This window comes from Dama dama, chromosome 21 (genome assembly GCF_033118175.1).
Source record: "Dama dama isolate Ldn47 chromosome 21, ASM3311817v1, whole genome shotgun sequence".
Classification (NCBI taxonomy): domain Eukaryota; kingdom Metazoa; phylum Chordata; class Mammalia; order Artiodactyla; family Cervidae; genus Dama; species Dama dama.
In genome coordinates this window covers 63837147-63861359 of record NC_083701.1, presented here as the reverse complement: position 1 = coordinate 63861359, position 24213 = coordinate 63837147, and the positions used below count along the sequence as shown (strand labels likewise).

At 52.1% G+C, this 24213-nt stretch overlaps 1 protein-coding gene across 1 annotated transcript; it reads left to right on the top strand.

Annotated features, from left to right (window-relative positions):
• The first annotated feature begins 22201 nt into the window (after positions 1 to 22201).
• Positions 22202 to 23635, top strand: KCNS2 (potassium voltage-gated channel modifier subfamily S member 2). Its single transcript, XM_061122866.1, has one exon. It carries the CDS (start codon positions 22202 to 22204, stop codon positions 23633 to 23635), a length of 1434 nt encoding a protein of 477 aa, XP_060978849.1.
• The last annotated feature ends 578 nt before the right edge of the window (positions 23636 to 24213 follow it).

The following is a 24213-nucleotide window of genomic DNA, read 5'->3' as shown; positions in this document are numbered from 1 at the left end:
CAGGGATTCTCCTGAGAGGTCTCGGTCCTCAGCCCAGCTACAGATACTCACTGTATATAATCCAGACCCCATCTAATGCTATGAGTAAATAAACTCTGGACATTCAGCGAGAACAAATCACTAGTCCATCAAAATCCTTGGGGTAAATTAGTTCAGCAGACTGGCCTAGAGACATACGCCGTGACTCACTCTCACCCAGTATAAATAAGCGAAGATTAAGCACAACTTGATTGAATCATACTGAAGCTTGGCATAGCTCAACAAACAGATCAGCCTGAAATCTCACATTAGGAACACATAATCTCATAAAATTTATGACTGTTATTGCTCACCACATATGTTTCTGGGTTACTGTGTGCCGGGCTCCGCACAAGCTGCATCGCTGGGGTCTTGAGGGGCCTGCCTGCTGATCCACAATGTATTTCAAGAAAGAAGACATGTTCCTGGTTGACACTCTTTGGCCTGACTGTCGGCATGGCCTGGCCGCTGTGAGAACTGGGACAGGAGGGGGGATGCTGGCAGTGGGGTCGGAGGCTTACACCATGTCCCAAGCCAGGCCCCTCTGTTAGGGTTGGAATGCTGGTGGCGAGATTGGCAGGCAAATCCTCTTTCCCTTCTCTAGGCCTCAGTTTCCTCCCTTGATAAAAGGGAGTGGCAGAATTAGATGATCTCTAAGGACTTTTCAAGACTTACAGGATCAGTCTAAGAAAGAAGATCAAGGGGGCAACTTATTTATTTATTTATTTTTGGGGGCAACTTATTTAAAGAAAAATCAAGGGACTTCCTTGGTGGTCCACGGGCTAAAACTCCATGCTCCTAATGCAGGGGGCCCTGGGTTCGATCCCTGGTCAGGGAACTAGATCTCGCCTGCCACAGCTAAAAGATCCCATGTGCTGCAACCAAGATGGAAGAACCTGTATGCTGCAACTAAGATCCAGCACAGTCAAATAAATAAGGAATAAATATTTAAAAAGAAAAGAAAAATCAGAAGTGAAATGTCATCAATGAGATCAGTAGAGCATAAAGATGCAGGAGATGTGGGTGTGGCTTTCTGAAGGCACGGCTGGGTACAGGAGGCCATGGAATGTTAGCCTGAAAATGTGGGAGGGAAAGGTAGATGACCAACTGCTTTGAGAGGCATCTGTCCAAAGCTAAAACATTTCAAGAAATGTTGTATGAACTTGCATCCCCACTCTACTTTCTCCTGCCAATTGATCAGGGCCTTCTTTCTGCTGAGCCTAAATGCAACCTCAGGATCCTTCTTAACACAAAAGCCGTTGCCCACCCAACAGATATACAGATGTCAGAGAGCTGCTTTCCAACCCAAATGACCCCGAGGCCCTCTCCCAGTCCAGAATGAGAGATTCCAGGGACTCAGAATGAATGCAACCCACGAGGAGCAGAGCACGAGAGAGGAAGGGATTTCCCTTCAATGCAGCATCCTGGCTTGCAGGAGATGGCCACTGAAGTTGAGGTTCAGGGACTCCAGTGATGAAAAGGGGCTGGGACCCTTAGCCCTTGGCTCACTTGCTGGAGAGAGATTCTGCCCACTACCCCTGCCCACCACCCCCTGGCCCCTAGGCCATGTGCTCCAGGTGTTCCCTTCTGTGCTGAGGCTGGTACCCCTCACCCTTCTGCTCCCCCATCCCCATCCCCACCCCAGTTCATCCTCAGCTTCATCTCATCAGTCCCAGGCCCCTCCACGCTTGCCCTACCAGCAGGCAAGGTCTAACCCTTCTGACCCCCCAGCTTGCTTCCAAGCATTTCTTGCACTGTTTCCAGCACTGTCAACTCCATCCAGAAAGAGTTTTGAGCAAGAGAATAACCTTTTTCTTTCTGGCTCATTTATTTTCATTATGATTTTCACAGCCAATTCCAGTAAATCTGCTACATGAAAAGTCCCTACTCATCATTAGATTTGACTTGAACTCTACTTCTGTTAATATTTTGCCTTTTGAAAATGAAAAAAAAAAACAAAACAGTCCTGTTTTGTCTTGACTGTAACTCAGCTATCATTTGGGGACCGCCCTTGCCCCTCGACATCTGTGAAGTGTCTCGTGGCAGATTGTATTTCCCCCCAAACTGGCCACAACAATATTTTCAATCTCACATGCTTGCTCCAGATCCTCCATCAAGAGATGAAGCCTGTGTCATCTCTCTTAATCTTGGGTGGGCCTTTCGACTGTTTTGACTTATAGAACGCATTGGAAGGGACTTGATGTGACTTCCAAAGCTGGCTTAGAAAGGCGATACAGCTTCCACCTGGCTCTCTCGAGACACAGTTTTGGCGCCAAGACTGTCAGAAACCAGTACCCCTGAAGAAGACCGGATGCAGGTACCATGTGGAGAGACCCTACAGAGATAGATATTCTCGGGGAGCCTCAGCGGCTCAAGCCTCCAGAGCCTTCAACGCAGACACATGAAAGGGGAAATCTTCGCCATGACCCCAGCCACATCCACCTGAGTGTAACCTCAGGAAGGATCCCAAGCAAGGGCCATGCGGCTGAGCCCAGGCAATCCCCCAAATGGCAAGAGAGAGAATAATAAATGATTGTTGTTGCTTTAGGGCTTCCCCAGTGGCTCAGATGATAAAGAATGCGCCTGCAGTGCCCAAGACCAGGGTTCAATCCCTGGATCGGGGAGATCCCCTAGAGAAGGGAATGGCAACACACTCCAGTATTCTTGCCTGGAGAATCCCATGGACAGAGGAGCCTGGGGGGCTACAGTCCACTGGGTCACAAAGGGTTGGACAGCAGTGAGTGACTAAGCACATAAGCACATTGTTGCTTTATGCCACTAACTTTGGGATGGCTTGTTATGCAGTGGTTGATAACCAGGGCAGTCTGACTCAAGCTTGAGCAATTTCCTGCCCCATGGAACTCGAGAAGCTTCTCAAGATTTCTGCTGATTGCTATTGGAGTAAAACTGATCGTTCATCATGGGCTATGTGTCCCCAGATGCTGCCTCTGTCCTGTCCCACATTAACTCTTCCATGAAGTCCAGCCCCAGTTTCCATTCCTGAAACAAAAATCACTCACACCAAGCATTTGAGTGAGTAGTAAACTTCATGGAAAATTTAAGGAGATGATGCTGACCACACAGGCCTCTGCCAACCGGCTGCCTCTTCCCTGCCCACACAAACACCTCTTCCCATTCTCACCCTGCCTCTCGGGTGGCTCCGGGAGCCCAAATTCCTCTTCTGCCCTGAAGAGTCATTCAGCTCCCCCCAAGCTTGTCATCCAAGATGTCCACAGAAGCATATCAAGAATCTAGCCTTTGCTGGAACCCACTGGGTGATTTTTCTTATGTACACATGCATTGTAAAAAAAAAGAAAAAAAAAAAGAAGTTTTAAACAGCATACAGACAAAAAATTAAAAATTGTCCCCAACTCCCATTACCTAGAGGTAAGTACTATTAACGTTTGTGGTAAATGTTCTACACATACACCACTATTTTACACAAATGGGATCACACTATCCTTGCTGTTCTTTATTGTCTCCAGGCATCATTAGTAACAATAATAGCTTTACCATTTATTTAGTGCCTGGTATGTATAAGGCTGGCCAAAAAGTTTGTTCAAGTTTTCCGTAAGATGTTACAGAAAAACGTGTACAATCTCTTTGGCCAACACAATCTTAGTAGTTGCAAAAAGAAGACATCATCTAATCCTTACAACATCCCTAAAATGTATGCTCGTCACCATGGGGTTTCCCTGGTGACTCAGATGGTAAAGAATCTGCCTGCTGACACAGGAGACGTGGGTTTGATCCCTGGGTTGGAAAGATCCCCTGGAAAAGAAAATGGCAACCCACTCCAGTACTCTTGCCTGGAAAACTCCATGAGCAGAGGAGGCTGGCAGGCTACAGTCCTTGGGATGACAAAGAGGTGGACATGACTTAGAGACAAAGACCATCACCATTACCTTCTTTTTCCTGAGGGACCCTAGTGAGAGGCAGGGCTGTGATCTGAATCCAGGCCCACCTAACTCTAGGTCCTGGGGCTTCCCTCATAGCTCAGTCGGTAAAGAATCTCCTGCAATGCAGGAGACCCGGGTTTGATTCCTTGGTCGGGAAGCTCTGCTGGGGAAGGAAATGGCAACCCACTCCAGTGTTCTTGCCTGGAAAATCCCATAGATGGAGGAGCCTGGAAGGCTGCAGTCCATGGGGTCGCAAGAGTCAGACACGATTTAGCAACTAAAGAGAAAGAGAGAACTCTAGGTCCTGTGCTTTTTCCATGGAGGCAGAGGCTCCTCTTTGTATCCTTTTCCCAAACCCGCATACCGCCCTGGAGAGACCACCCTGGCCTCACATATCCTGAACCAGACCTGGTGCCCTAACAAGGTCCTGTCTCTCTGCAAAGGGTTCAGAGCTCCTGAGCGGGTGGGAGGTGGTGGTCCCGTGACTGGCTCATTTACCTGGTGGGGCTGCGTCTCTGGGAGAGAGGAGGGTCTGGGCCCATAGGAGGAGCAGGGCAGAGACAAATAAGCACTCCCTGTCTCCACATCTGCTGGATCAAGAGTGCCCTGCTGTCCTGAGATCTGGGGGTGGCCTTCATGTGTCATCTGCTTCCTCGGCCTGCCCCCCGGGCACGCTTGTCTTGAGTCGTGAGGGCTGCATCTGTCCAGACCAGCTGTACAAGGAGGCCATGCCTATGGAGAAGCGTCTGTGCTGGTTCCCTCCGCCCTCGAAGGGACTTTGCCAGGTGGGACTTGCTCTTCCCCGGGAAGGAACATGGGATGTGTCCTCTGTTACCCTTCTGTGATGAGGATATTTTCTGAGCGGAGCCCCAGGGGACCAGCATCCGCTCTGTCCCCTTCTGCAGGGACGCTGGGGGGAGGCCAGGGTAGGAGAAGCCACGCTGAGTGTACTGTGGCCCCAGAAGAGGAAGAATGGCCTCCGGGGAGAGCTGACCTTTCCTTTGACAGCTTTCCTGAGCCTCCAGCTAATTGTGAAGGAGATTTCAAAACTGAGTTATCAGTCTGTCTCCCAGCTGTTTCTGCAGCTGCTGACGCTAGAAGGAGGCCAAGGGCAACCGAGTCCTCCCCACTGCCCCCAGCCTGAAGGTGGGCCCTGCCTTCCATGCCCGAGGCTGTCAGACACTCTCAGCTCAGTGTGGGAGTGAGAAAAATCAAGCTTGGAAGCCATGAGCCCCAGATTTGAATCCCGGCTGTCTACTTATTAATTGGCAACCCAGGACGATTTGCTTAACTTCTCTGATCCTGGCGTTTCTCATCGTCTTGGTTTGCTTTCTGCTAGAAGCTGACCTTGAAAGAGCACTTCTAGTGCAAGTAGTTTGATTGGGAGGTGATCCCAACAAGCACCAGCAAGCAAGTGGGCAAGGAAGGGAAGCAAGCCAGTGGGAGACGCATTATCAAGCAAGTGAGCAAATTGTAGCTTGATCCCACTGGGGATTCTTAGAGATCACGTAAATGTCCTGAAGTTATCTGCCATCACCCCCAGAGGCGAGGGAGCTGGGATGTTGATCTACCAGCTGCTATCAGTTTTTGATCAGTTGAGGGTTGCCCCTGGGGAAGGATCTAGGGGCGACCCACTGCCCTCTGGCTTGCTCCATGTGCGTGCTCATGGAGCACATCCTTCAGCAGAGTCACAGTACAGGCCAATAAGATGCAAGGAGAGTTTGTAGCAGTGTACCTTCCTTCTTCTTTCCAGCTAATGTGCAGACACACGTCTGGAGGCACAGTGTCCTCTTGAGACCCTGAGGTAACGGCATAAGGAAAAGACTGGGAGAATCACACAGAAGCCAGCCCTGGGGTCCTTAGGCCGTAAAGGGAGCCTCCAGCCAGCAGCCCCCAGGCTGTTAGTTCAAAAGGCTGCAGTTGAGTCTTCCGTGACTTGCACTCAAGGGTGGGGGAAGCCTGATTCTTTCCTGAAGAGCTGCTGATGGGTAAACTAGACACGGGTTTATCTAGTTGTCCTGCCACAAATGAAAAAGAACACTTCTCTCGGGTAATTTAAGTCTGGAATTAAGCTTGGACCTCCTGTTTTGCAGAAGAAGGGGTTTGGGCCAGTTGATGGCAAACACTGGTACCAGCCCTGGAGTCCAGCATGGAGGAGGAGGCCACAGTGGGGGCATCCTGTGAGCTCCAGCCTGCCCCGCCACTCCAGCGGAGCTTGCTAAGAGATGAGAGTATCCCAAAGAGACTATCCCAGCTACTGTGATGTCTTTCACCAAACTTAGGGGCAAAAGGACCACTGGGCAGGCAGTGAGGACTCTTCCAGCAGAGGCTTCAGGTCCAGAGGAGGTCAAAAGCTGTGCATAAGTCAGCAGACAAATGGAAAGCCTGATGGGCAATGAAAGCCGAGGACTTGGAGAGGTTGTACAGTTTAGATCTGGAGAGTGGCTTGCCATGAATGTATGTGTGGTGGGTAGGCGTTTATGGAGCTGGTTTTAGAGACTAGACAGTAGCAGATGGGGAAGATCTGTGTTCCTAACCTGCTGCAGATTTGAAATTCAGAGGTGCTCTTCCGCTGGCACACGCAGGTGTGTACATGTGTGCATGCTGGCAGGTAGGTGTGTACACACACGTGTGTGAGTACGTGCGTACACATGCGTGGGTGCTGCCGTTGCTGGCTCCTTAGCCTCCAGGCTGGTTGGGAAGAAAGCCTTAGTGCTTGCAGCTCAGCCCAGGGGCTTTAGGACTTCTAAATGGTACCTGCAGTTGCTTGGAGATGAGAGGAAAAAGGAGCAATTGATAAAGCACCCCTCTAACATCAAGGGCTGTTGCCAGCCCCTCTGCATACATCACACTCACAGTGAGACTGCAAGGCAATGCTGAGCTCACAGACTTCGAAGACAGGGCTGATAAGCCAGAACTCGGGACTGGCAGAGCCACTCATTCTGTGTTCTGTTTCTGCTTCCATAACTTACATCCGCACGACCATGGGCACGTCACCTGAGTACTGAGAACCTTAGTTTACCAACTAGGAGAGGGGGCAGCTTGGAGTCGGAGGTCCGCTGAATCTTTCCTACTCTGCTCAGTCCCCTATGGTATAGTGAGGCTTGAATTAAATAACATTTGGAAATTTTTTTTAAATCAAGTGCCATGATAATTAAAGGATTATAATTATTTTCCATCACAATAATAATAAGCTAAATTTGATTCTGGCATAAAAATGCAAATAGCTGAAATTCAATGATGTAAAACAGATCAATTTGGGGAAAATTATATCCCATATGCATTTCACAAAGCCTGTGGACATACACATTGCCACGGCCATGAGAAGGACCAGAGAGAGGGAAAGGTTCATTAATTCAGCAAGTCTGTCCAATTCCTGTTGACTCAAAGGCACAACGATTTATTCATGGATAACTCTGCTGGGCTTAGGGGAAGATTCAATGATTAAAATATATTCTTAAAGCCTTTAAAAGACTTTAAGCGATCATTTGTATTCCAAATAGGTCTCACTGACACAAGCTCTTTAAAATGTCAAATTGCAAAAAAAAAAAAAAAAAAAAAAAATCCAAAGCCAACGCTGGCTGGCAATCCTTCTGCTAGTTTTATGTAGTTGCACGAGAGTTCTCATTCTGCTGAGACAATAGACTGCATAAATAAGCACTCATAATCAGAGTGCAGGGATCTAATCCAATGAAACTTTCAATCAATTTAATCTGATACCGCTTTGGCAATTTTTCTGGAGCAGTCGCGAATTCAGATCATCTGTCTTATTATTCAACGGTGAATACCACCAGATGACCCAGTTTTGAGTTTGAAAGAAAATGTCCCCTGTTGTTCTGTGGTCTTCTATTTTTTTCCCTATAATGCAGCTTGCCTTCTTTAAGCCTCATAAACATCAACGACCTGAAATTCCTACCCCTATTTTCCCACTCAGGACCTTACATCCCTAACTTGTCCACTAAGCCCCATGCCCCCATTTACTCAACCGAAGTTCTCTGGGAACCCACTGCTACATGGTGCCCCGTGGACAATGATATTTTGGGTGGGAGGGAGACACCACCTTTTGGAGCAACTGAAGTCAGCATCCCCTGAGATGCATGAGTAGTACGGGGTTCCATGCAAAGTTAGAAGAATGGCATTGCTCGTGTGTTTGTGGGTGAGCCCCAGAGCCACTCAGTTTGCACCCAGAGTGCCTTCACCTTCCTCATGGAAACAGCCCCTTTGGCTTCCTTTCTAAACCCTCTGTCTGTATGGGGGCCCCATGGAGCCCTGAGCACTCTGCCATTCCCTCCATCCTTCAGTCTTCCCTTCTCTTCCTTCCCAAGGCAACTCTGCCCCCAATTGCCCCCAAAGGCCCTTTGCACATCACTTCACATCAACAGATGCTCAAAGTTTGATAGATGGACCATCAATTCAACCACCAGTCAACCTCCAGATCCCATTTGGGTCTCAGCTACAACACCCTGCAATGTGAATTTTCAAATTCCAGATGTTCTGTCCTATTTTACCCCATGTGGCAAACCATGTGTTTCAATTTTAAGACTTGAAAAATACAGTCAAGATGGCTCTGAGGTCGTGTACTGGCCTTAAGTTCCTTCTGACTCATTCACAGCTGTCTTTAAGCCCAGGACAATTTCCTACACCTTCTCTGCCAAATGCCTTCTAGGCCAGGCTGAGTGATGGATGGAAAGCCTGGGTCTCTCAAACACCTTCAGTGGGCCGTTCCTTGGCCAGAGAGTGCCACACATCCAGGATGAAAGAACCGACCCAAGTCAGAGGCCCAACAATCAGATTTTATTTAGGATAGAAGGCCACTGAATCAGTCTTATTTTCTCCAACTTGTGCTGCCTAAGTTTTTCCACATTATTTCTAATTTGGGCTGTGAGAAAGGGGGAAAAATTAAAAACTACTGATCTAGAGATAACGGAATATCTCGGTGGTTATTGCATTAAAAACCAGCCAGTTAAAATGAGTTTGGAAGATCTTAGAAGGCAATCTCTGACTCAAAGTCTGTACAAGCACTGAAGGCAGAATATAAGCATGGTTAGATGAAGTACTGAACAGCAGAGATTATTTGCAGCTCCCAAACCACTAGGCATCTTGATTTACTGGTCGACCACCTCACTGGCCTAATGGTAGGGCATTCTAAGGGTGGGATGGGGGTGGTGGGAGGGGGCTAGGACTTACAGATTGTGCTCATAATTAGGAATTTACCAGCAGCACAAATGTCCTCCTATGCTGCAGTAGGAGAAGCTGCTATAGCAGGGCATCCCCGAAGGAGCCATAGAAGCAGGCTTGGATAATGAGAAGCACTAGGGTCAGTCCTTGGGGAAGAAAGATCAGCAACTTTTAGCAAAGAGTGCCTGAGCAGTTTGAGATCTGATCTGAAACTTGGAGAAACTTCCTCATCTCTCTCTGTTGGTATGGCTAATCACACTGAGAAACAAACGAACGAAAAGGCAATATGGCCTCTCCTGGATGCAAGACGGAATAATAAGATTTAAACTCAGGCAGCCAGGATGGTTTAGGGAGCAGTGTGGCTCAACTTGAGAAGATAGCTTGCTTAGTACCATTCAAGAGACACTCCAGATCCAGCCCTGGACTTAGATTGAAGACAGTGCCTTTGAATTTGCTCCCAAGGAGGTAATGTTGGTCACATGAGAGGCATTTCTCAGAGCTCAGCATGTGAGGCAGCATCACCCTCAGGCTGACCTGAACACTGGAGTAAGTGACATGTAAGCTTCTTTTTGTCAAGAAGGAAATTTTGAACTTGTAACTATGTGGAGACTGCCAAGGAGCAGAGACTGGTGGGTGTTTGCCCACGCCTGAAACCTTCCAAGAACCACTAGCGCAACACAAAGTCCTTTTTCTCTGAATCCTTGCATGGAACTTCCTGTGAATTTCTTATGTTTCTAGCAGCAATTAGTTTGTATAAACAGTTCAAAGTCGACTTGACTGCTAGCCTCACAGTAGCAGCCATGCTCCAGGGGAGCTGGTCCCAGCCAGAGCAGGGCAACGACTTTGAACTAGCTTGAGTGTGCTTATCTTTGACTTCCTCGTTCCTTGCATAAATTCTCTTATTTCTTAAAACAGAGCTGGGCATCCATGAGGATTAGATTAAATGCTAATGTCCAATCTGCAAGTTCATGTAGGCATCCTCCATTTAACAAAGTTGCAGTTCCCTGTATTCATTTATTCCTCAGTGTGGATTAGAGAACCACCTGTTCTCTAAAATTCTAAGTGTAAAGTCAGAGAAGACTCTGTCTTTCTCTCAGGCTTTCCTGTGCTGTAGTGCTTATACCCAATTCACCTACATTTGTTTATATTACGGTTCCAACACTTTGCAGTCCCAAAAGGTGTATCTGTGGCTCAGAATATGACTATTATTTTCATCTAAGAGGCAGAAAACTGTGCCTAAGGCAAAATCCCACTCAGGCCCCTCAAATCTAACCTTCATAAAGTTGGGTCCACTTAATGGTCCTGTCTACTTGAGTTACATTCTAAATGTACATCCTGGTTACATTCTAGAAGAAAACTCCAACCCAAATTTGGAAAGAATGGGGAACTTTTGTGACATAAACTGACCAGTTCTTCACCAAATCTGATTCTTCTTCCTCTTGGCCACATGGTTAGGTGATATTTCCCAACCTCCTTTGCAATTAGGAGTGGTCATGTGACTGACTTCTGACCAATGAAATGCCAGTGAATACAGTGGGTACCACATCTAGGCCTAGGCTATTAAAACACCCCACATCTATCTCTACCCTCTTTCTCCTTCTCCAGGTTGAATGTAGGTAAGCTCTGCAACATTGGAAAGATGTATTAAAGATGGGAGAAGGAGCCCAAGTCCCTGAATCACCACTTGAAGGAGAGTTGCCCACAAATTTATAGCTAATATTTTGGACTTTATGTAAATAAGAAGTAAACTTCTATCATATTTGAGCCATAATACATTTATTTATTATACTGGTTGGCATCACTTTAACTAATAGCACACCACACATTAAAAACTCCTTCTGGAAACACCTCACCTCCTCTTTCTCAACCATTCAATCACTGTCCCCTTTTGAGAGGACCTGGGTTTCCCTGGTGGCTCAGATGGTAAAGAATCTGCCTGCAATGCAGGAGACCCAGGTTCAATCCCTGGGTGAGGAAGGTCTCCGAGAGAAGGGAATGGCAACCTACCCCAATATTCTTGTCTGGGAAATCCCATGGACAAGAGGAGCCTGGTGGGCTACAGTCCATGGGGTTGCAATGTGTTGAATATGAAAGAAAAGCTCCTTATATTTCCCTAGTGGCTCAAACAGTAAAGAATCTGCCTGCAATGCAGGAGGCCTGGGTTCAATCCCTGGGTTGGAAAGATCCCCCAGAGAAGGAAATGGCAGCCCATTCCAGTATTCTTGCCTGTAGAATTTCATGGACAGAGGAGATTGGCAGGCTACAGTCCATGGGGTCACATAGAGTTGGACACAACTGAGTGACTAATATACACACACACAGACACACACCCATTCTGACTTTTACTTTGAAGGGCTGCTTTTAACCTTAGCCTGGAATTTTGATAAATTTTAAAGCCTTCCTGCTGACACAAAAGTTTTTCTTAAATAAGTTAAATATGCTCTCCAAAAATCTTATTTAGACCAGCAGAAGTAAATTTCATCCCATTCCAGACTTAACAAGATGGATGATTTTTGAAATGCCAAAATAATCTAACAGGCAATAATTAAAATAACATGGTGTTGCTGCACAATGATTATTAGAAAAGCATTATTCATTATATTAATCAAGTTAGCAGAGACTCTGCTTGTAAGAAACAACCAACTCTCCTCAAACCTCTGCAATATGACGCAACCAAAATGCATCTCTCAAAGGTATCAATACAAAGTCTGCTTTGGATCCAGGAGCCTGCAGGGCAGCTGTGCTCCATGGGGCAGCTCAGGGATCCAGGCCGCGTTGATCTTGCAGCACCGGCATCTAACTATGTACTTCCACGGCAGGGGAGGGGAACGCTGCAGCCGCTCACACGGGCAGAGCAGTTAAGTGCTCTGCCCACACAGGACACGTCACCTCCAGACGCACTGCGCTGGCCAGGAGGAGTCATTTAGTTCCTCCAAACTTGGAGAGGGTGGAGAAGGAAAGTCACCCTTCCATATGCCTTGCGTGGGGGGAGAATCGGATACAGTGAGCAGTTTCTTTCTTTTGGGGGGTGGGTGTGTTTAAGTCATTAAGTCGTGTCTGACTCTGCAACCCCATGATCGTAGCCAGCCAGGCTCCTCTGTCCGTGGGATTTCCCAGGCAAGAAAACTGAGTGGCTTGCCATTCCCTTCTTCTGGGGATCTTCCTGACCCAGGGATCGAACTTGTGTCTCTTGCATTGCAGGTGGATACTTTATCACTCAGCCATCAGGGAAGCCCAGGGTGAGCAGTAGGTACTAGAAAACTCGATCTTTGAAACTTTTGATTTCGATGTCTTAATATTTATGCTGTGAACTTCTGGTAAGTCCAGATTTTTCTCCAAAAAAAAAAAAAAGAAAGAAAAAAATTCCTGTAATTTAAGCTTGTTTTGCTAAGTCATTTGGATTTCCCAGCTCCGGTTAGTTAGAATAAGTGCAATGTAAGGAAATGAATTTCCTTTAATAAGAACAAGAGCAAAGGAAACAAGAATCCCAAGAGGACTGCAGCCTTTCCCTGGGGCCAGGCTGGGAGGCCACTTAGGGAGGGGGAGGGGGCCAGAGGAGGCGGCTCTTCTAGCATCAAATTCCCCACCTCTCCTGGTCCCAAGTCACACAGCTTCCTACCATGATAAAAATATCCAGAGCCTCGTCATTTAGCCAGATTTAATTAAAGCTGCCCTAAATTAAGAAAATCTAGTCATTGTTTGCATTCCTAGATGCCTATGTTTAGTTGAGTCGCACGTAAGCAAAGAAATGAAAAAATTAGCTTAATTTTTTGGCTGCGGGGAAGAGTGTGAATTGGTTTTCTGTCACTTGCGGGGAACATCTTGTGTCTTCCCTCAGCTGGGTGTCTCTGATGGGATTGCTTCTTCCCACCCTCCTGAAGGCCTCTGAGGACAAGCTGCTGTTCGGCTCTGACCTGAGGAAACCTCGAGAGCCCAGGGGCAGCCCAGCTCACTGTGGGCAGGGTTGGGGAGCTCCTTCAGAGAATGACTGCCCACCCTCCCAGGGCTCGGAGCAACTGAAAGCTCATGCTAAGTGGGTCACTTGTGGGCATTTGTCCGGCCTGCCCAGGGCTGGGCTGAGCACCAGGGAAGGGTTCAGAATCCTGCTTCCTATCTAAAAAAGAATAAAAATGAATCAGGAAAACTTCTAGACTCCCTGGCTGGGGAGGAACAGCTGTAATGGCTGAGTGAGGTGTGAGTCTTACCTCTAGAGTTGTCCTGTCTTGCTTTGAATCCCAGCAATGTCACTGGTTAGCTCTATAATCCTGGACATGTTACCCCCCATTTCAGTGCCTATTTATCTTCAGAAAATTGTAATATATAGATAGGCTCATTGTGAGGATTAACCTAGTTCACAGATCCCTTAGAAGGGTGCCTGGTTTAAGGAAGTGACCAACAAATGTTACTTCCATTATTATCATAAGGCGGGGAGCTACCTACCCCTGGAAACTTGGACTAGGTTGCCTGTGGCAGCCTCCCCGACACTGTACTTTCAGGGCACCTCTCTGTTCAACTACCGGAGAGCTTTTCATTTTTATTTTAAATCCAGGAAGCTGATCACCTTGATGGGCCAATGTATAAGCAATGTGTGATCTAAACAGATAGGGAGAACTGTAAGAAGGATGGGACCCCATTGGGTATCCAGGGTTTGAGTCCAGCAGTAAAGATGTCATAGGAACAGCCTAGAGTGAAGAATCTCTCAGCAAACCCAGAGCGAAATCAGGCCCTGGAGTAACCATGGAAACAGGAGCCCACAGAGGGATGGGAAAGTGGGTGGATGGATGGATCCATCAATGGCGATGGATGGGTAGTTGGGTGGGTGTCACTTTCACAGAAGAGTGAAGGCCTGTGGGCTGCTGTGAGTGCCTCTCAGCTGTAGGGAGCTTTGGGAGGGGGGGAGGGTGGGAATGTGTCCTAGAGTAGACAGTTGGCCATGGTAAAGGACAAACAGGCCAGGGAAGAAAGAGAATCTTTCCCTGAGAGATTTCCCCCAAGTTCTCAGCCTAGGGAAGAAGTGGAGATCAAAGGAAGAGGAGGGGAGCAGGCTTCTAGCCTCTGCAGCTTCCAGGTTGGGTTTCTGGCCCAGAGAGTCTTGACCTATCTAATATCTTGTATTCCATGGTTCTTCTGCCTGATTCTCCGCTGCTTGCATTTAAGAACTGGGCTTGACCCTTCCTCAGACCTGTGATGTGGTTCAGTCCTGAAAACACCATTCTGAGAAAAGGGCGACAAAGTCTCATCTGATCATCTCAGTTCCAGCTCAGGGCTCCCCTGGGCCCATGGCCTGAAGTCCTTCCAGCTGGGGAAAGCTTCAGCCACACCCTGTGGTGAGGAGCGGGTGGGGACACTCCTGTGTTCCCTCCTCCCACCTTGGGAGAAAGGGACGCAGGGCGGCCACCAGCATCTGCTACCCCTACAGGAATGGGGGTGCTGATGTCCCCAAATTCTCTTCTTCCTGCAATTTCCTCCACCTCTCCCAGTTACATGGGGCCACTAGCTGAGTTCTGGCCAAAGGAATGTGGCAGGAGTGAAGTCTGCCCCTTCCAGAACTGGCCTCAGAAACATCTCATGCCATCATCCAAACTCTCCTCGTCTCCCATCTAGATGTAGACGATCCCAGGGAAGGATTCCAAGGCCCTATAAACTGACAGAGCTCAAGATAAAAGGAGCCCGGATTCTAGAAATCACCAGGTGGAAAGCTGCTTCCAAACATAAACACATGTTTATGTTCATATAATAAACAATAATATGAGTGAGAAATGATACCTTTACTAGGTGAAGATAGTGGGGTTGGCCCAGATGGCCCAGTGGTAAAGAACCCACCTGCCAATGCAGGAGATGCTGGAGATGTGGGTCTGATCCCTGGGTTGGGGAGACCCCTTGGAGAAGGAAATGGCAACCCACTCCAGTATTCTTGCCTGGGGAATCCCATGGACAAAGAAGCCTGGAGAGCTACACTCCATAGGGTTGCAGAGAGTCAGACATGAATGAGCATGAGCAGGCATACAAAAAAAAAAAAATACAACTGGGATTGGGAGGTCTGGTTATAGCAATTACCCTGTACTTGAGATCATTAAGAGGCCAGACTTTGGAACCAGAGAGACATGTTTGAGTCTAAACACGTCACTTCATGGGCATCAGTAAAATAAGGTTAATAATGGTACCCAAGGGGAGGAGAGCAGGAGGCAAGCAGAGAGCTTAGCACGGGGCTGATCACATCACGAGCACTTAGCAGCTGATACTAGTCATGGTTAACGTCTTGAGCACTTACTATGCACCAGGACTCCCTATACTGCTACCATTACCCTCATCCCTCTCAGCTTCATTTTCACCACTATCTTCATCTTTGGCCACCTGCCCTGGGGGGGTAGTTGCTGAGATGCTTCACTGCCTGAGGGCCTTGAGGTAAACGCTCCTGATCTGGTATTCCCTCCAGCACCCCCCCCAACCCCGGGCCCAGGGAGGAGGGCCAGTGGGAGGGGCTGGGGGCTTCAGTCCAGGCGGTCAGTCACCCAGAGAGAGGATGACCCACCTCAGGAGAGGAGGGACAGCAGAAGTGACATGCCAGAGGCAGGCAGAGAGTGGGTTCCCGAGGCCCTGTGGGGGCTCCGACTCCACATGGTGGATTGTGAGGAGGGCCTGGTGTAGAGGGGAAAGACGGCCAGACCTGGGGCAAGAGTGAGACGGCCAGACCCCAGGCAAGAGTGAGGCTGGGAGACGTGTTGTCGTCTTGTGAATTTCCCTGGGGGCGGCCTTAATTCCAGATTGAATCGAGTTCATCTTCTTTTCTCTAGCCTTGCTCCAGGATGTTCTGGGGAACACAGTGAAGGGTCCCCCAAAGGAGCAGTACCCAGAGGGGGGCTCATAGGGAGAGCCTCCCACGGAGATGGGACTTGGAGCAGCAGGTCCAAGAGCTGTGACCTTGAAGTCCCAACCCTTCAGGAGCAGGCCCTGGACAGGCCAGCTTGGAGACATCAGATACCCTTTGCAATAAGGAATCCCTCTTTTCCTTGTCAGCCTCCTGGGGGCACCTAGGGGAGGGGGGCTGTAAGAGGAGAGGAGGGTGGTCTCTGGGAAGAAAACCAAACAGCCTCGGCAAGGACTTGCACGGTATAAATTCAGCCTGGCATCCAAAAACGATGCAACAGCTATATGAAAATTTACTGTTGCCTCTTGAGAAAACACTTAATGAGGCGTTGCATTCATAATGCAGCAAAACTTCTTACAACTCATCATTTCCCAACTTCCTCTCAGTCTCCCCCACCAGTGCCCCCCTCCCCTACACCCTCCTTCCCAAGCCTCAGCCCCACTTTCCCAGCACAGGTCTCCCTGCCTGCCTCCCTCTTCTGTTCAGCCTCTACTCCCAGCAGCTTCTCTGTGCCCTTTTCCACCCTAAATCCAAGGAGGGGAAGGAGCCAGATTCTGAGAGGCGCCGTTGCTGGGAGATCAGCAGGAGACAGGAATTGAGGGCAGGTGGTGAAAAAGGCCCCCAGCCTTTATGGCGCCCCTGACTTCAGGCAGGCATGGACCCTAAAGTCCGGACAGGAGTGGGTGCTTACTGAGCTAAGACATAGACCCTGCCCTTGGTGCTGATCACGGGGCTGTACTCAGGCACACGGCTCTGTGCCAAGGCCCCTAAAGGCAGACTGCTCAAGCTCTGAGTCTCAGCTCCAGGCTCCACACTGTGATCACTTGGGGGCAGGGGGCGCTTAGAGAAAACCCTGACTCCATGGGCCCAGCACCAGGGATCATGATTTAATTGGCCTGGGTGGAGGCCCAAGGAATCCAGAGGCATCAGTTATTTTAAAATCTCAAGTGATTCCAATGTGCAGCCAGGAATGAGATCCATTAGACTAATCAATTGCCTGGGAGAACACCCTGGAGCCTGGGAGATCCAGGCCACAGCCCCAGGCACAGCAATTCTTCCCCCTCCAGCTGCTGTCCTGATCCCCCCGGAGGAAGAAGAGGAGGCACAGGATAATGTGAAACAGAAGATGGAGCCTTACTCATATCCATCACGCAATCACATATTCAATAACTGCTTAATATGAGTGCTGCGGGGGAAATGGTAGAAACTGACTGAGGCATCTGTTCAGATGGGGCAGCCAGGCTTCTCTGAAGAGGTGATGTGGAAATCGAGACCCGAGTGACAGGAAGGCGCCTGCCCTGTGAAGGTGCCGGGGCAAGCAGCGGGAATGGCAGGTGCAAAGGCCCTGTGGAAGCAGCCAAGGGGCCTGGGGCTGGGGGCATCCTTGATGTAGAAGAAGCCAAGGGCTGAAGTCTGCTGGGCAGGGGGTGCATCCTGGAAGATCTTGCAACTCAGGAAGGGCGTGCCTCTTATGCTCAGTTCCATGGGAAGCCCCTGGGAGGTTTTCAGGAGGGATTGGCAGGACCTGATTTGTGTTTCTAAGAGACATTCTGGCTGGGATGGGAAGGGTGGCTGGTGGGAAGCAGGATGGAGGCCCGTGAACAGTCCACTCCGGCGAGGCGGGGGTGCGCTCGGCTCCTCCACATGGGGGAATGTAGGTCAGGCAGCCCAGCCCCCTCAGCCAAGCTGCCAGGGCAGCCCCCTCGCCTGTCAGAGAAAGAAGCCGACTCTGAGATGTGTGGGCTCCACCGAGAGATCAGTGTTGGCAGAGGAGACAGAGATAACAATCGCCCAGGTGCAGGGGATCTGGGCCGCTGCCTGGGGCCCCCTCTGTCCCTTTCCTGGGATACCTTCCCCCATCCTGCCACCTCTCCAGGATCCCCCGAGCAGGCCAGCCCAGGGGCAGGCCTTGTGGGTGCCTGGAGCAGGCAGCCGTATTTTAAGACCAGGGCTCAGGCCTCTAAATAAACCATAAACACAGCCAGCTTCCCGGGCACAGAAGGAGGGAGATGACTCCATTTCTCTTCAGTGCAGCGACTGGGAAATAAACCAGTGGCTCTGCCTGTCACACACACTTAACCCTCTGCAAAGGCGGCTGTCAGACCCAGAGCCTCTGCCACGGCCTTCGCAAGAAATAACTGATGTGCCCCAGACCCCGGCTTCTCCTTGGGGCACCAAGTTCACATTCCCATTCAAGGGAGGGCGGGCGTGGGGTCTTGTCCTTGATCCCAGGAAAGGCTGACAAAGGACAGGAATGGACACGGGGCCCCTGAGGGGCTGGGGCCTGTCTCGATCAGCTGCTGAAGGAGACCAGGGAGAGGGAGAGAGGGAGGGAAGATACTAAGAAGGGGGCAGAGGGAGGCTGGCCAGAGCAGAGGCAGAAAAAAGGCTTGTGAACCCCATTGTGGGCACTCCGGGGGCCTGGCAGAGCCCTGGTGTCTGCAGGCAGGTGGGCGGCCGTGGGTGTGGGAGAAACAAAGAGAACCAGAAGGCAGGAGGGGGTGGGGGGAGGCTCTCTCTCCATGGTTGAAATCTCCCATGACCACAAAGGAAGAAGGAATGAGCAAAGAACAAAAGCAGACAGGAACAGAAGGAGGCAGGCAAATAAATAGAGCAGGGGAGGGAGGAGAGCCACATAGGCATCAAACCCAAGAGCTTCTGGGGGAGAGGGACCCTCTAGATGGAAAAGGTGATTTGTGCTTTAAGCTCAACTAGGAGAAGAGTCAGGGGCAAGGCCAAGGCCACAGGAGTGGCCGGGAGTGGGGGCCGTGCTGCAGAAGCCACGCAGACACGTGGTGGTGAAGCAGAAGCGAGGCTGTGAGCTTCCGGGCGGCGCGGAGCCAGGCAGGGCACAGTGAGGGGATGGGCAGAAGGGCAGAGAGAGTCACAGGCACTGCTGCTAAGGGCGCCTGCAGAAGGGGGGTCTCACAGCTGCCACCAACTCAAGGTGAGGGAGGGGGTGGAAACACAGCGCCAACACACTGATCATGCACGCATTTACACAAACACACCCTCGGCAAGGGCTGGCGCACTCTCAGCAGCACTCCTAATGGGGCTAAAAGAGACCCAGGGGCCCCCAGACGGCAGGTTGGCCAGGCGAGGGGAGAGCCTCAGACTCCCAGTGATAGGTCCAGCAGACCAAGATGGAAGACCTAAAAGAAAGACCCAAGACCACTGACCCAAAAGAAAGCGAGACGGAGACAAAGACAGCAGATCCCGGATTCTCCCTCGCCCTCTCGTTGTGTGTGTCTCTTTCTCCATCTCGGTCTAATCTGTCTGTCTCTCTCTCTCACACACACACCTCCCTCTCTAAAAACTTCAGACAAAAGAGAACGGAAGCTCATGTAGCCTTTTCCTCACTATTCTCCCTCCCACCTGCCTCCTCAGGATCCCCGTGCCTGCAGAAGCCTGTAGGAACATGAGTGTGGAGCCCTGGTGCAGGTAACACATTTGCACACACAACCTCCCTCCCCCACACCCAGAGGCAGGTGGCGAGCACAGCGACAGGGCTGCTGCTGCTGCCGCTAAGTCGCTTCAGTCGTGTCCGACTCTGTGTGACCCCATAGACGGCAGCCCACCAGGCTCCCCCGTCCCTGGGATTCTCCAGGCAAGAACACTGGAGTGGGTTGCCATTTCCTTCTCCGATGCATGAAAGTGAAAAATGAAAGTGAAGTCACTCAGTCATGTCCGGCTCTTAGCGACCTCATGGACTGCAGCCCACCAGGCTCCTCTGTCCATGGGATGTTCCAGGCAAGAGTACTGGAGTGGCTTGCCATTGCCTTCTCCAGGGACAGGGCAACTCTACATAAAGCCAAGCTTGGTTCCAGGAAAGTCCATCTCGAGGGTCCTCCCCAGGCCCTCCACGGAGTCCCAGAGCACTCAAGCTCTGCAGAGCACCTGTCTAGCTGAGGTGGCATTACCTGGGTGTTGTAACTTAAATACACGCTGCCCCCAGTGGCTGGGGTGGCTGCTCTGGGAGTCCAAAGCCACAGAGGGCTTTCCTGGGACCGGGAGCCTACCAGCTCCCGGCTAAGCTCACATTGTGCTTCCCATCTTGTCGAATGGGGACCACGCAAGGGGCTGAGACCAAGGGGAGGGGGCTCCCCAGGGACTGTGGGTCCATTTCTCAGCTCTAACCCAGCAGCAGTGCTTTGAGGAACAATCGTAGGAGACCAAGAGCTCAAATCGAGGCCACAGGTCTCCTGGGGAATGCAGGCATGGGTACTGAGCACATCTATGCTGGATCCATACCCCCAGGTCCCCACGGAGTCCGCATACATACTGGTCTCGTTTCATTTGGCACACAGACCCGGTCACAGTCCCACTGAATACTACGCTGTATACAGCACGCCGTGCACACAGCTCACAGCCTGCCGCGGTATACACATACCACAATGACAGGCTCCAGGTTCCCCTGTTCTGACACACCGCACACATTCCCCCCACCACCCCAGAGGTCCTATTTTTAATTAACGCTGCACAGACCCTGAAAAGCCCCACTTTCCTCAGTCTATACACACACACACACACACACACACACACACACACACACATTTCCCAGCCATCTTCCGAAGTTGGCACACCACCCCGGCCTGCACACACACAGTGCCCACACAGAGCTCCCAAACAGAACTCCGTGACTCCCTCCCACGCCGGTAGGGCCTGAGCTCTGGGCCCCAGCAAGCTAGGCTGAGCTCGACCTTGGGTTTCCCTGCCCGCCACCCGCCCCCCCCACCCCGGCTTCTCCACCCTCCCCTCCAACGCCTTTCCTCACCACCCCGCTTCCCCCGCAGCCTCAGGAAACTTTTCAGCAGGTCCCTAAAAGGGGGAAACCTGGAGTTCCCGGCGTCCCGCCCTTCCCCCCCGGACGAACGCAAGTCGCCGGTCATTCCCCAGCTCGGCTCCGCCCGAGAGACTCAGGTAGGGAAGGGTCACCGTAGGCAGCCCCCTGCCTGCGCCCTGGGAGCAAGAGGGTGGTCATAACAGCTTGTCATCAGGGGAGGTAGGTGAGTGATCGGGAAAGGTGTTGGCTCGGCCTCGAGCCGCGGGCGCGAAGGGGTCTCCGCAACGCAGAGGCGGCAGCCTCTCCCGATTCCGGGCGGCGGCCTCGCGCGGAGCTGGGAGGCGCGGAGCTGTCCGTTCAGCACCACCGCGCCGCGCCCCAGAGCAGGGCCCGCGCAGAGGCGCACGAACTCGGCTCCCGCTCCGGATCCCTCGGGCTGCGGCGGGCGTCGTTGTCTCTCCTCGGTGCCGAGGGGCGTGCGGATCGAAAGAGGGGGGGCTCTGCGAGCGTCGGGGCCACGCAGCCACCTGTGAGCCTCCCGCAACTGCGGACGGCGGCGGCCTCCCCGGCCGGAGACAGGAGGCGCTCGGCGGACCCCGCCCGCCCGCCGGGCGCACACACAGGCGCACACACACTCAGAACACCCTCGCGCACACGCACAGCCAGCCGGCAGCGGCGGCCGCAGCGATGCTCGCCGGCAGGTCGGGGAAGTTTCCCGCCGGCCTCGGCCGCGGGCCCCAGAGCTCGCAGGTAAGCTCTTCCAGAACGCGCAGGGCGAGCCCGTGTAGCTCCGCCGGGTAAGGCGCGGCGCACGCGGCTCCGGGGCATGGAGCCAGGCGGGGTGGGGTGGGGGGGTGGGAAGCCCGGGGCGGAGGACGAGGGGGGGCCTCAGTCTCGGGGGGCTGGTCTCCGGGGACGCCGGGCCGGCCCCCTTACCCTGTCCGGGGGCTAAGGACTCGAGAGGTGGATTTCCCCGCTCCCCCTCCCGAAGCTACGCGCCCCCCCATCTCGGCCCAGCCCTGCCGGTGCGCAGCCCAGCTCTGGTCCCGCCTGTCTGCGGCGAGAGGGCGGGGGCGTCTCCTCGGCCCGCCCACGGGCAAGGTCAGCTCGCAGCTGGCGGAGCCGCTGGGGTGCGACCCCGGGCAGCGGAAAGCGACCGACAGACCCCCAGGGTGGGGGTGCGGGCGCGGCCATGCTAGTAGAAACATAAGCTACCCTCCCCAACTCCAAGCCTTTCTTTGGGAAGGGGGGGAGGCAAAGCCCAGAGCACGGTCCTCCCATCCCAGTGTCCTTCAGTACTCAGAGACCCGCTGGAGAGGACTGGGCGCTCTAGAGACGGATGGGGAGAAAGGAAGGGGTGCCCGAGCCCTGAGCGCCGGGCGCTCACCCGACGCGCTTCCTTTGGCTTCCAGGTGTAGCGCCCCCGCGCGGCGCGGGCGGCCGGGCGTCTCCAGCATGACCGGCCAGAGCCTGTGGGACGTGTCGGAGGCCAACGTCGAGGATGGAGAGATCCGCATCAACGTGGGCGGCTTCAAGAAGCGGTTGCGCTCGCACACGCTGCTGCGCTTCCCCGAGACGCGCCTGGGCCGCCTGCTGCTGTGCCACTCGCGCGAGGCCATCCTGGAGCTCTGCGACGACTACGACGATGCCCAGCGCGAGTTCTACTTCGACCGCAACCCGGAGCTCTTCCCCTACGTGCTGCACTTCTACCACACCGGCAAGCTCCACGTCATGGCGGAGCTGTGCGTCTTCTCCTTCAGCCAGGAGATTGAGTACTGGGGCATCAACGAGTTCTTCATCGACTCCTGCTGCAGCTACAGCTACCACGGCCGCAAAGTGGAGCCCGAGCAGGAGAAGTGGGACGAGCAGAGCGACCAGGAAAGCACCACGTCCTCCTTCGACGAGATCCTGGCCTTCTACAACGACGCCTCCAAGTTCGATGGGCAGCCTCTGGGCAACTTCCGCAGACAGCTGTGGCTGGCGCTGGACAACCCCGGCTACTCGGTCCTGAGCAGGGTCTTCAGCGTCCTGTCCATCCTCGTGGTGCTGGGGTCCATCATCACCATGTGTCTCAACAGCCTGCCAGACTTCCAGATCCCTGACCGCCAGGGCAACCCCGGCGAGGACCCCAGGTTCGAAATCGTGGAGCACTTTGGCATCGCCTGGTTCACCTTTGAGCTGGTGGCCAGGTTTGCTGTGGCCCCCGACTTCCTCAAGTTCTTCAAGAATGCCCTAAACCTGATCGACCTCATGTCTATCGTCCCCTTTTACATCACGCTGGTGGTGAACCTGGTTGTGGAGAGCACGCCTACCTTGGCCAACTTGGGCAGGGTGGCCCAGGTCCTAAGGCTGATGCGGATTTTCCGCATCTTAAAGCTGGCCAGACACTCCACTGGCCTCCGCTCCCTGGGGGCCACCCTAAAATACAGCTACAAGGAAGTGGGGCTGCTTATGCTCTACCTCTCTGTGGGGATTTCCATCTTCTCCGTAGTGGCCTATACCATCGAAAAGGAGGAGAACGAGGGCCTGGCCACCATCCCCGCCTGCTGGTGGTGGGCCACGGTCAGTATGACCACCGTGGGGTACGGGGATGTGGTCCCGGGGACCACGGCAGGGAAGCTGACAGCCTCTGCCTGCATCCTGGCAGGTATCCTGGTAGTGGTACTGCCCATCACCTTGATCTTCAATAAATTCTCCCACTTTTATCGGCGCCAGAAGCAGCTTGAGAGCGCCATGCGCAGCTGTGACTTCGGAGATGGAATGAAGGAGGTCCCTTCCGTCAATTTAAGGGACTATTATGCCCATAAAGTTAAATCCCTCATGGCGAGCCTGACGAACATGAGCAGGAGCTCGCCAAGCGAACTAAGTTTAAATGATTCCCTACATTAGCTGGGAGGGCTTGACATCCTCAAACCCACACTGCTGAGCTGTCTCTTGTGCCTCTGGCACGGTCCAGGTACCCTAGGGTTATGGCGTGAGGAGTATGCCCAGCCCCAGAGGGGAGAGAATGCATGGGATCTGCACCCCAGGCTGCTTTTCCAGTATTTAGGGTCATTTTTCGAGGCTGGTGTGTCTGACGCCATGCCTTCGCACCTTTCAGTGAAATGACACTCACTGGTCTTCGCATCGTGGGCATAAAATGTTCACCTTTCTGCCGGATGAGTACCACCTCGGATGCTAATCTCTCTGTTCATTGTGCTCTCGTCTAGTGCTCATGGCCCAGGACTGTCTCTGATTGTTTGTGCTCCTGTTTCTGAGGTTGTCACGTGAGTTCCGTACAAAAAGCCCCCACAAATACGTCCCGTGGAAACACATCTGTGGGGCCTGCAAGGATAGGATGAGGTTTTGCTCACAGTCAGGTGAAAACAAAATCTCAATTCTTTATCCATTGCTTTCATTTAGTTTTAATATCAAACAAAGAGAATGTGAAGTTAAGTAGACATGACTGATTCAAGTCTGTGAGTTGT